This window comes from Pseudorca crassidens, chromosome 1 (genome assembly GCF_039906515.1).
Source record: "Pseudorca crassidens isolate mPseCra1 chromosome 1, mPseCra1.hap1, whole genome shotgun sequence".
Lineage (NCBI taxonomy): Eukaryota > Metazoa > Chordata > Mammalia > Artiodactyla > Delphinidae > Pseudorca > Pseudorca crassidens.
In genome coordinates, this window is record NC_090296.1 from 131,506,654 (window position 1) to 131,519,729 (window position 13,076).

At 40.1% G+C, this 13,076-nt stretch overlaps 1 protein-coding gene across 2 annotated transcripts in view; it reads left to right on the forward strand.

Moving 5' to 3' along the window:
• Positions 1–13,076, forward strand: part of CERS3 (ceramide synthase 3) — a 125,155-nt gene that overhangs the window by 75,084 nt on the left and 36,995 nt on the right. For both annotated transcript variants that reach the window (XM_067755882.1, XM_067755883.1), the window contains exon 10: positions 6,301–6,454. In XM_067755882.1, coding sequence (XP_067611983.1) covers positions 6,301–6,454 — 154 coding nt within the window. The remainder of the gene's footprint in view (positions 1–6,300; positions 6,455–13,076) is intronic.

Below are 13,076 nucleotides of genomic sequence, written 5' to 3' on the forward strand. Positions count from 1 at the left end.
TGTTGCAGAGCATGGGCTCTAGGCATGCGGCTTCGGTAGTTGTAGCACATGGGCTCAGTAGTTGTGGCTCATGGGCTCTAGAGCACAGGCTCAGTAGTTGCGGCGCACGGGCTTAGCTGCTCCGCAGCATGTGGGATCTTCTTGGACCAGGGCTCGAACCTGTGTCCCCTGCACTGGCAGGTGGATTCTTAACCACTGCGCCACCAGAGAAGTCCCCTATATTATTTTAAGTAGTGTCAATCCCTACTCTGTGTCAATCTACTAGGTTAACACTACCACCTCCCAAAGTCCTTCAATCCATTAGGTCCTTTCAAAGTCCTGCTAGTGTTAGAGGGTCTCCTGCAGAGGTGGGGGCTGGCTGTGGCTTACCGTGGGGTCAAGGACACTGGCAGCAGAAGCTCTGGGAAGCATTCCCTGGTGTGAGCTCTCCCAGAGTCCACCATCAGCCCCACCAAAGAGCCAGGCAGGCTCCAGTGCTGGGTTGCCTCAGGCCAAACAACCAACAGGGAGGGAACCCAGCCCCACCCATCAGCAGACAAGCGTTCTTTATAATACAGTGAAAATTTGGAAACAACTTAAATGTCTATCAATAAGAGATTAGCTAAATAAGTTATAAGATCTATAAGTGGATTTCTACGCAGCTATTACATAGGATGGTATGTAGTATGGGTTGGCAAACTGGCTCACGGGCCAAATCCAGTTCACTGACTGTTTTTGTTAATAAAGTTTTACTGGCACACAGCCACACTCATTTACTGATATATTGTCTATAGCTAGTTTCACACTACAATGGTCACTTGAACCTTTGCAACCGAAACCAAATGCCCCAGAGGCCTGAAATATTTACTGTCTGTCCCTATACAAAAATGTTTGCTGACCCCTGATTTATAAATATGTTCATTGTCATGGAAAGCTCTCTGTAACATATTATTGAGTGATAAAAGCAGGGTAAAAAATCACAACCATAGTGTGATCCCTGTTATATGAAATCATGTGGTAATGGGGAAGGGGGAAAAACACCTTAAATAATATATTTTTAGGAAAGATGTCTTAAATTATGTTCACCAGACATAATATATACTGGGTTACCTGTGAGTTGTGAGATTTTAATTTAATTTTTACTTAACCTCTTTATATTTTTCTGTAATTCCTAAGTTTCTAAAAAAATTTACATAAGTAAAACGGATAAATGGCTATTATTTTTGTTATATTGAGTTCAGAGTTCATATTATTTCTTTTAAAAAAATTAATTAACTAATTTATTTATTTTGGGCTGCATTGGGTCTTCGTTGCTGCATGCAGGCTTCCTCTAGTTGCGACAAGCGGAGGCAACTCTTCATTGCAGTGCGCGGGCTTCTCATTGTGGAGGCTTCTCTTGTGGAGCACGGGCTCTAGGCACGCGGGCTTCAGTAGTTGTGGCACACAAGCTCAGTAGTTGTGGCTTGTAGGCTCTAGAGCCCAGGCCCAGCAGTTGTAGCGCAAGGGTTTAGCTGCTCTGCGGCCTGTGGGATCTTCCTGGACCAGGGCTTGAACCCATGTCACCTGCATTGGCAGGCGGATTCTTAACCACTGTGGCACCAGGGAAGTCCCATATTATTGCTTTTTGAATAAAGGTCTTAAACTAATAACTCACAAAGAAAGGAAATAGAGCTACTAAGCAGACTGTCAAAGGGAACTGTCAAAGGTTGCAAAAAATGCAAGTTGAAATTGTTTTGGAGGGAGGATGGGGCAGCCTGCAGGGGCAGCAGCTCCTGCCTTCTCTGCAGCTCGGTAGCCAGGGGTGGAAGGAAGCCTCAGGTGAAACCCCAAGTCAGACCCCACACTGCATCCCACTGTCTCATCTCTCCCCCCTTGTTTTTCTTTTACCATTTGGTTTGTGGTTCTATCTGTTCGTGGTTTTTTCTTTTTTCCTTCTTTTCTTCTGAGCCGTGTGGCTGGCAGGGTCTTGATGCTGCGGCCAGGTGTCAGACCTGAGCCTCCAAGGTGGGAGAGCCTAGTCCAGGACATTGGACCACCAGAGACCTTCTGGCCCCATGTAATATCAATCAGCGAGAGCTCTCTGAGAGATCTCCATCTCGACACTTAAGACCCAGCTCCACCCAACGGCCAGCAAGCTCCAGGGCTGGACACCCCATGCCAAACAACTAGCAAGACAGGAACACAGCCCCACCCAATAGCAGAGAGATTGCCTAAAGTCATACTAAGTTCACAGACACCCCAAAACACACTGCCGGACGTGGCCCTGCCCACCAGAAGAACAAGATCCTGCCCCACTCACAAGAACACAGGCACAAGTCCCCTCCACTAAGAAGCCTACACAAGCCACTGAACCAACCTCACCCACTGGGGGAAGACACCAAAAACAACAGGAACTGTTAACCTGCAGCCTGTGAAAAGGAGACCCCAAACACAGTAAGTTAAACAAAATGAGAAGACACAGAAATATGCAGCAGCTTAAGGAACAAGGTAAAAACCCACCAGACCAAACAAATGAAGAGGAAATAGACAGTCTACCTGAAAAAGAATTCAGAATAATGATAGTAAAAATGATACAAAATCTTGGAAATAGAATGGAGAAAATACAAGAAACATTTAAAAAGGACCTAGAAGAGCTAAAGAGCAAACAGATAATGATGAACAAAACAATAAATGAAATTTAAAATTCTCTAGAAGGAATCAATAGCAGAATAACTGAAGCAGAAGAATGGATAAGTGACCTGGAAGATAAAATAGTGGAAATAACTGCTGCAGAGCAGAGTAAAGAAAAAAGAATGAAAAGAATTAAGGACAGTCTCAGATACCTCTGGGACAACATTAAACACACCAACATTTGAATTATAGGGGTCCCAGAAGAAGAAGAGAAAAAGAAAGGGTCTGAGAAAACATTTGAAGAGATTATAGTTGAAAACTTCCCTAACATGGGAAAGGAAATAGTCAAGTGCAGGAAGCACAGAGAGCCCCATACAGGATGAATGCAAGGAGAAACACACCAAGACACATATTAATCAAACTATCAAAAATTAAATACAAAGAAAACATATTAAAAGCAGCAAGGGAAAAGCAACAAATAACATATAAGGGAATCCCCATAAGGTTAACAGCTGATCTTTCAGCAGAAACTCTGCAAGCCAGAAGGGAGTGGCAGGACATTTTTAAAGTGATGAAAGGGAAAAACCTACAACCAGGATTACTCAGCAAGGACCTAAATGTAAGACCAGACACTATAAAACTCTTAGAGGAAAACATAGGCAGAACACTCTATGACATAATTCACAGGAAGATCTTTTTTGACCCACCTCCTAGAGAAATGGAAATAAAAACAAAAGTAAACAAATGGGACCTAATGAAACTTAAAATCTTTTGCACAACAAAGGAAACCATAAATAAGACAAAAGGCAACCCTCAGAATGGGAGAAAATATTTGCAAATGAAGCAACTGACAAAAGGTTAATCTCCAAAATTTACAAGCAGCTCATGCAGCTCAATATTAAAAAACAAACAACCCAATACAAAAATAGAATACCTAAACAGACATTTCTCCAAAGAAGATATAAGATGGCCAAAAAACACATGAAAGGATGCCCAGCCTCAGTAATTAGTAGAGAAATGCAAATCAGACCTACAGTGAGGTATCACTTCACACCAGTCAGAATGGCCATTATCAAAAATTCTACAAACAATAAATGCTGGAGAGGATGTAGAGAAAAGGGAACCCTCTTGCATTGTTGGTAGGAATGTAAACTGATACAGCCACTATGGAGAACAGTATGGAGGTTCCTTAAGAAACTAAAAATAGAACTACCATATGACTTAGCAATCCCACTACTGGGCATATACCCTGAGAAAACCATAATTCAAAAAGAGACCTGTAACACAATGTTCATTGCAGCACTGTTTGCAATAGCCAGGACATGGAAGCAACCTAAGTGTCCATCAACAGATGAATGGATAAAGAAGATGTGGCACATATATACAAGAAATGAAATTGAGTTATTTGTAGGGAGGTGGATGGACTTAGAGTCTGTCATACAGAGTGAAGTAAGTCAGAAAGAGAAAAACAAATACTGTAAGCTAACACATATATATGGAATCTAAAAAAAAATGGTTCTGATGAGCCTAGGGGCAGGATAGGAATAAAGATGCAAATGTAGAGAATAGACTTGAGGACACAGGGAGGGGGAAGGGTAAGCTGGGATAAAGTGAGAGAGTAGCACTGACATATATATACTACCAAATGTAAAATAGATAGCTAGTGAGAAGCAGCTGCATAGCACAGGGAGGTCAGCTCAGTGCTTTGTGACCACCTAGAGGGGTGGGATAGGGAGGGTGGGAGGGAGGCTCAAGAGGGAGGGGATATGGGGATATATGTATACATATAGCTGATTCACTTTGTTATACATCAGAAACTAACACAATATTGTAAAGCAATTATACTCCAATAAAGATGTTAAAAGAATTGTTTTATTTTTTAAATTAGCAAAGTTTAAACCCACTTAATACTGGTTAGGGGGGTTCAATAAAACTCTTCTTTCATAAATTGCTGGTCACCTTCTAAATTGTTATAATTTTGGAAAATAATCTGGTAAAGTCTTAATAGCTTTTAATATAACCTTGAACTTCTATACTTTTAATGTATGCCTTGGAATAGTATTCTCACCTTTAGGAATATACACATCTAAAGAAATAAACTTTGATTTGGGAAAGACAATATACACCAAGTTTTTCAGGTAAAATGTTTTTGATTTAAAGTTAAATGGAATTGAACGTAAGATCCCACGCATGCTACTTTTACTACAGTGGCAAAGTCTCTACAGGACAATAGCAAGTGCTGCTCAAGATGAGCAGCAACTGGAGCTCTTGGACGTTGCTGGTAGGGATGCAAAACAGCCACTCTGGGAAACAGCTTTTCAATTTCTTATAAAGGTAAACATATACTTTCAGTGTGATACCCAGCAATCCCAACCCTATGTATTTACCCTTGAGAAATGAAAACTTATGTGCACACAAAAACCTGTACATAAATATTTATAGAAGTTCTGTCCATAATTGTCAAAAACTGGAAATAATACAAATGTTCTGTAATGGGTACATCCACACAATGGAATGCAACTCAGTAATAAAAAAAAAAAAAGGAGTGTGCTGTTGATACCCACTACTTGCATGAATCTCAAAGGCTCTATGCTGAGTGAAAGAAGGCAGTCTCAAAAGCTGACACACTGTATGATTCCATTTGTATGGCCTTCTTGACAAGACAAAATTAAAGGGATGGAGAATAGATAAGGGGTTGCCGAGTGTTAGGCCTGGGGATGTGACTACAAAGGGACAGCACTGGTGTCTGGGGGATGATGGAACTGCTCTGTCTCCATATTGTGGTGGTAGTTACACAAATCTATGCACATATTATAATTCATAGAACTGCACACCCCAAAATAGTCAATTTTACTATATGTTAATTTAAAATTAAAATATGTAGGAAAAAATAGAAGATAACACACAAAAATTACAGTATTATTTGTTTAAAATCATGATTTTATGGGCAACTTTCTTATTTTTCCAATTTTATATGAATAAATTATTTTTATAATTCGAATAATATACTTACAAACAAACCTATCCAGGAACTCTAAAATCCTAGCAGTGTATGCAGTTTGGGAAGACAACAGATAGCCTTCATACTGCAATTGTATCTGAAGGCACTGTGCATTCTGGTCATCGAGGGCAGTTCAAATTGTGTCCAGGAGTCTGTTTATGAAATTAATAAAGTATGCAATTCACTTTGGAAAGTGGAAATAGAAGTAATAACAGAACTTTTGCTTCCTTAAAAAGTCTCTTTTATCCACAAAATTTACTCTTGTAGAATTCCTCACTCACTTTTTTCTTTCCCTCATTCACTTTTGATGCCAAATAAATGAGATTGTGTCAAAAGGCAATAATAACCCCATATACACATTCATTATCTCGTGTTATCCAATCCTGAGAAGGTGAGTGGGGTTAGTGTACACTCATCTCTTTGCAGAGAGGAAACCGAGGTAGAGAAACATTGGAGTGTAGGCAGCATGGCAATAAAAATTCCATTTGCTTTAACTTTTCTCCCAGGAGGCAGACTGTATTTTTTTGTGGCTTGCCAATAATGATATATAAGGTAATATTATCATATTGTTTTCTCTTGAGACTTTCCTGGACATCATTAGGAATGAAATAAGTGTTGTATGCCTTGAGAGATAAAGTATTTGTTTTCTCACTGAAAATTCACAAGTACTTTGACTGTAATGAAATACTCTCATCTGTTTGGTTTTTCAGGATTTTGTATTTCACGCTGATTCTGCCTCTGCAGTACCTTGAGCCTTTCTTTTCATGCATCTTCCTCAACCTACAGCTCATGGTCCTGCAAATTCTTAATCTTTACTGGGGCTACTTCATCCTGAAGATGCTCAAAAGATGTATATTCACGAAGGTAAGGGCTGTTCAAGTCTCATTGCTCTTAACAAATAGATTTCATTGCCAGATTGAAGGTGAGGCCCAGCTGGTGGAACATTCTACTTAATTTATAGTTAACCAGAATTTTTTTTCTTGATTTGATCCGTCTTGATAAAAGTTTCTCCAAACTATAGATTTTTCATTAAGTAGGTTTTAAGGTGTTCTTAAGAAATTGCTTTTATTAGAGGACAAGGGTTTTTTTGAAAATTTCTGTCCAAAAATTGAATGCTGCTTCTTAAAGAATGTCCTAATAAGTCTAAATTTGCTCCAGTTTGGGGCAAGCTTTATGGTGTTGGTTGGGTACTGTTTCAGATCCTTGGTTTGTTTACCTTTGCTGAACATCCAATTTGCACATAATGCTCTCCCCCTGAGCTTTCTCTTCCTTTCTGAAACTTTGTCCATCATTTGCCTATACTTTTTTCTGAAAACATCTTCTTCCCTAAGAAATTAATAATACATTTTAGACAAAAGAAGGGGCTTTTCTGTTTGTTTTGTTTTGAATTCTAGTTTTTAATTTCAGAACAGGGGAGGAGAGGGCTTCAGAAATGAGTAAGACATAATCACTGCCTTTGGGGAAACAGCCCAGCATATAGTCGGGGAATATTCACCTACTCGCAACTTACATATATTGTACAGAATGTCCGGTGCTGAAGAGAGGTCCCAGAAACTTGCTGAGAAAGACAAAAGAGAAATTAGGGGACCAGGGAAAGTTTCACTGAATAGATGAAATTTGACTGGAGTCTTTAAGGCATGTTAAAAAAAAAAATCAAATCACAGCTCCTTCCTTGCCTGGAAATCATACATCCAAGGGAATTTTAATTAAGAATCTTTCAAGGTAAAAAGTTACAGCTGGCTCACTTTTGGGTGTTACCTAATCCATGTATAACACAGCATTGTATCGTGACCAGAATGAGTGACTCATATGTAACAGGTATGCTGGTAATTTATCAGATAAGCTCATTTTTTGATCAACTCTCTGATTAATTCATTTTCCTACTTTAGCAATTGTGTCTCAAAGATCATTGAAGAGCTGACAAATGAAGTGGATGTGGCCATAATTGACCTCTAGATCTGCTAAATCTAGACAGAGGTATAGGAAATTGGGCTACATCTGCATTAATCTCAAGCCAAATCCTGAAAGTTATTTTACTTTTTTAAACTAAATTGCTGACTTGAGCTTGTTTTCCTGAGAGTAGATTCTTTCCTTTAAAGCTGGAGTGCCCAAAAAAAAAAAAAAATTTCATTGAATGGTTCTAGTTTATTAATGTTCTAAATAGTTTTTCTATGATCTCTGCAAAAGTTATTTTATCCCTAAGTGACAGATACAGTTCAAGTAACTGAGATAAACTTAAGAATTTGAGCAGTTAGACAATTTGCACATCCAGGGATTGGACAGAAGGCAGGTCACTGAACTGAGCCTGCCTGACCTTTGGGTCCAGCCTTCCTGGAGCTCCTGTCCCTAGGCAGAAATGGTTCCCTTATTAACTGGTGAGTGACAGTAATTACAGGCTTGGAAGGGATCCAGGCAGAACAAAACTTGGAAACCAGAAAATCCTCTTGTTTGGTTTCATCATGATTTTCATATTTCTGATCTCTAATGGGTTGTACCAAGCCTGATAAAAACCCAGTGGGTTGGGGAACTGTGGACAGGAATTCCTGATTTCTCATGCTGTACTTTGGAAAAGCTGTTTCCAATTGCAATTTGACAGCAGCAGTGGAGGCCCCCGCGGCCCTAATCCTTGCAGTCCGCATGACTTCAGCTGGCTTGCATGTGCGCTCTGTTTTCCACAGCAGTGGCAAATCTGGCTGTGAAATCAGCTTCTTCCTCCAAAGCCATAAAGCCGACTTTTAAAGAATGCTGTTTGAAGGCATAGTTGCATTGCAAAGGGGAGGAGAGGGACAGAGGCAGGAGTTGAAATTTTTAGAGGAACAACTAACAAGTCAGTTTTCAATTCTATTTAATAAATATTTAGCATTTCATACACATCACAATTGTTACCAAGGTGACTAATTCTTGATATTTAAAAAATGGAATTGCAGAGGTTTGTAGGCCTCCAAAAAAAATTTTTTTTTAATCCTATAACAGCAATTGAGAATTTGTCTTTTCAAGTTCTTTATGTCTGGCAGGGCCCTAATAAGTCATTTTGAATATGTAAATGAATAAATAATTTGGATGGCAAGTTACAAAATAATTTATTAATCTGTTTATGGTCTCTATGAATTTGCATGGTAGACTGAAAAGACAAAAGTGATTATTCTTAAAAACAGTGATTTTTTTGAAGTATTCACATCTTATTCTCCCTAAACAATAATATCGTTGCATGCATATGATGAGTGAGGACCTTCTACCATTTCTACCTTAAAATAACAATATCACTGTAATTTCAGGCCACTAACATATACACACCATAGTTAGCAGTCATCTTGCTGTTTGAGAACAAGAGTTGGCACTGAAACTTAACTGGTTCCTATAAAGTGGATGATTTTGTGATGAACTACCAGTCCACACATCACATCCGAAGTATGACGGGCTGACATATTCAACCTGTCATTCTCTTCGCAAATATGAGAAGTGCTTTCAGAGGAAATTAGAAGAAGCATAGCATGCTTTCGTTTAATGTTACTTAAGAGAACTTGATCATCCTTAAGCTTTTATTTTCTTCTTTCTAAATATCATACTGAGTGCTGGCCAGCTTGAGCATGTTTCTGTGACATCTTAGGCTGGTTCATTGCCAAGACGTGGAGGTGGAGCTGTAGCCTGCAACCCTTACACCCAGGCTGGAGAAGCCAGCCCCTTGGCCACTGGCCCCAGCCATCTACTCTCTACAGGCAGTGTCTCTTAAGTTCACAGAATGACATTTACACATGCTGAACTGTTTCAGTTAAAGAAAGAAACCCTCTAATAAACATGAGGAAACTGAGGCCTCAACCAAATTCACACAGTAATTGCATGGCAAAGCCTGAGTCTCTTAACTTGTAATACTTCACCTTTTCTAATTATTCAGGGAAGAAAATTAATAACCAGAAAATTAATTTTAAATACTTGTATGGAGTAAAAAATAGTGAGTATAGAAACAAATTGAGTAATCAAGATAGTAGATTAAAACACAGATCCTTCAAGTTATTTTTGAACTTTTTAAAAGCATAAAAACAGTTTTGTAATTATTTTTTAAGTAATTTTTTATTTTTAATAATTTTTACTTCCTAGTGAAACATTTAGGGTAATAGCTAAGACTACAGGCTCTGTGTAGAGTCAAATCTTAGCTCTCCCATTTATGGCTGTGTGATCTTGGGCATATTATTTCTATTTATTGCCTCAGCTTCCTCACCTGTAACATGGGGCTGATGATATTAGTGCCTCCCTTACAGGAGAAAGCCCTTAGAACAGCATCTGGCATCCAGTGGGCACATGATAAACAATAGCTGCCATCATCACTGTCACTGTTACAATATACACGGGTTCCTTGGGCAGACACCTTGTGAATTCCAAGTGGCCTGACAGTTTGCTCTCACTCAAGCTCTCTCTTCCATTTGCTTAAATAAGGCTGCAGCTGATGTCAGGGGTCAGAGTCCTAGACTTTCCACCAGTGGCTCTAATGACAGTTTCCTAAGCTGTCTTCTGCCAGTTGACTTTCATGACTCACATTCTAGATGGCACTTTTTGACACATTCTCTCAGATATCAGCATATTAGGGAAGAAATACAAAATCTGTAACTTCCAAGAAGACTTCAAGTCTCTTTTGTTAGTAGGCAATAGTGGATGTAAAAACTGCCATTTGCTGAACAAGACATTATAAAAATACCACAAAGGCTGACTACTGAGAGTGTTAGAAAAATGCTATTGGTTTATATTTCCATATTTCTGGATATTTATATAGATTAACTAGATTAACAATCTATTCAAGAAACAACAGTGGAATTTATAAAATTTGATAACAAAAATAACTTTGCAAAGTTGCTGGGCTCAAAGAATTTCAAATTTGAATATTCTATACTACATGTTCAGCCCAGCCACAAAATAGAGAATCCCATAGGATTTTAGAGCTAGAAGAGACCACTAAATGTCTACCAGGACACCAGGACCCTCCTCACGGCCTTGCTACTGTGGCTTACCACTCATGTTCATGTAGATGGTAGTCTCTCTTGTATGGAGGAAGAGAGAGCTGAGTGAGGAAGGGACGTGCCTTACCCGAGGTCACACAGGAGTGGGGATTCCTGAGGCTAATTCTGTGCTCTCTGCCTCCCCAGGAATAGTGTGCATCTGTGTGTGTGTGTGTGTGTGTGTGTGTGTGTATGTTTAGTGTGGCTTACGCTCCGTTCCCACAAACTTCATGATCTTATCATAAACTTTGCTTGGTTACCTTACAAATAATCAATTAATTCCAGCTCTTCATAGAGGGTTCTCTTTAGAAAATCTCATTAAGGATATTCCCATTAGGGAATTTCCTGGCTTAAATCAGTCATAAACCTATTTTGTGTTTTTTTTTTAAATAAACCTGAAGTGTAGAGTTGTTTAAAGGAGCCAAAGTAGACTAGGCAACCATCTGAATGGTTCTAAGATAATAAAGAAAGGGAAAAAAAAGTATCATGAGTAAGAGCCAAGCCCTACAAGTAAACTGGCCTCTTCCCAGCTCCATATGCCCCCAACGGAATTCCTGTTGCTTTGCCTTCGACTGGGAGGCCTCCAAAACAGACCCACAGGTACAGCCAGGGCACCAAGGTGGTTGCTTGGGAGAAGACCCAACCTCACACTCACAATGGAGATGGAAGCGGCCCAGAACTGGAAGGAGGGGGTCACCTGCTAAAAGGGAAAATGGAGGCTCAGAGGGAGAAAGGGACTTCGTAAGGCCATGCAAATCAGGACTGGAACCCCCAGCAACCTTCTCAGTGAATACCTCTTTTCCACACCAGGATAACATTATGCAGGCATTTTCTTACCTTGGCATGGTCATAAAACGAGATTTTATTTCAGTTTTCTTCAATCCACCCTCTCTTCCTTTGGAGACATAGAAAGCAGCTGGGTGCCGGCAGCTGAGTGGGGCCTGTTCCCTCTAGAAGATTTCAGATGCTGGGTGTCTGTTTAAAAATTGCGGACCTGGGGCTTCCCTGGTGGCACAGTGGTTAAGAATCTGCCTGCCAATGCAGGGGACACGGGTTCGAGCCCTGGTACGGGAAGATCCCACATACCGCGGAGCAACAAGAGAAGCCACGGTGATGAGAAGCTCGCGCACCACAATGCAGAGTAGCTCCAGCTTGCCGCAACTAGAGAAAGCCCGCACGCAACGAGGACCCAACACAGCCAAAAATAAACAAATAAATAAGTTAAAAAAAAATGGCAGACCTCCCTTCCCTGCAATTGCCCGTGAATTATGTAATTATACTACAGTGATTTTCCATACTTACTTTATCACATATTGGCTCCCTTTGTGTGTGCTCTTAACTTTTTTGTCTTATGTGTTTTCTAACAATGGTTTTCAAGATACTGTTCTTGGAGGTACTGGACTATGCAGGTCGTTTGATGGACAAGAGGTTAACTGAAGCTCTTATAAAAGGAAGGGACTTGTTCAGGTGAGAGCTGTCCCATGAAGCATTTTTGAGGATAACAATGGATACTTAAATCCTGCTTTCTTTCCTCTGTCCCAGATGTTGACCTGATGCTCCCCTGATGGTATTTCGCTGAAGCTGAAAAGGAGGGTGAGCTATGGGTGAAAAGTGAAGAGATAAAAGAAGCTCTGACATCTCTTGTACCCACAGTTTTAAAAATAATTTCACAAAATGCAGTGGGTTTTTATATATTCCTGAAAGGAATGGATATTCTTCATTTTATTAGTAGAAAAACAGACACACAAGTACATGCACGTAAACACACATACACACACAGATGTTGTATATGGAACTTGAGTTTCTGTTTCTGTATCAGCCTAGACAAGGGGACAAGCACAATCCATGGCTTGTTAATAAATCTACGCATTCACACCAGTATGTGAAAGCTTTATTAATGGCCTCTTGGGGCAGAGAGATTGGTAAGAGCAGGTGTGGGGGGAGAGTGTGCCCTGGCCAACACTGTCCCTGTTTACCTCCCAGTTTTCTGTGGCTGCACCCCTCCCTGTGTGGGGCGAGGTCCCACCCCCGACTACAGAAGTCTCAGAAGGGAGCTTTATGTAACACAAAAGGAACCCTATTCTTGAAAACTCATTCTGTTTGTAGATATGGATAAAATTAGTTCCTTTTTAAAACATTTTCATTTTGATTTATCATGTGGGCTTTAGCGCTTGAATGATTTATGATGCAGATGGCTTTATCTGAGTTCTGTTTTGGGGAATAACAAGCATGCTATCTGTGGAACTCTGACTCTCAGTGGGGCTGTTTTCTGCAAATGGTGTCTCCTTGCCACACGCGGCAGACTCAGGAAATCTTAAAGCGAGCAGCACTGGGCACGTACCCTCTTCCTGTGGCTCTGAAGCACGTTCTGCAGGCCTGCCCTGAGACCTGTCATTTCCTCAATGTTGCTCGAAGCAGCTCAGGCCTGTAGGTATACTTCTGTAATGTTTTCGGTGTGAACCTGGAGACTGTGGTCAGATCTTTTAAGGGAATGGGAT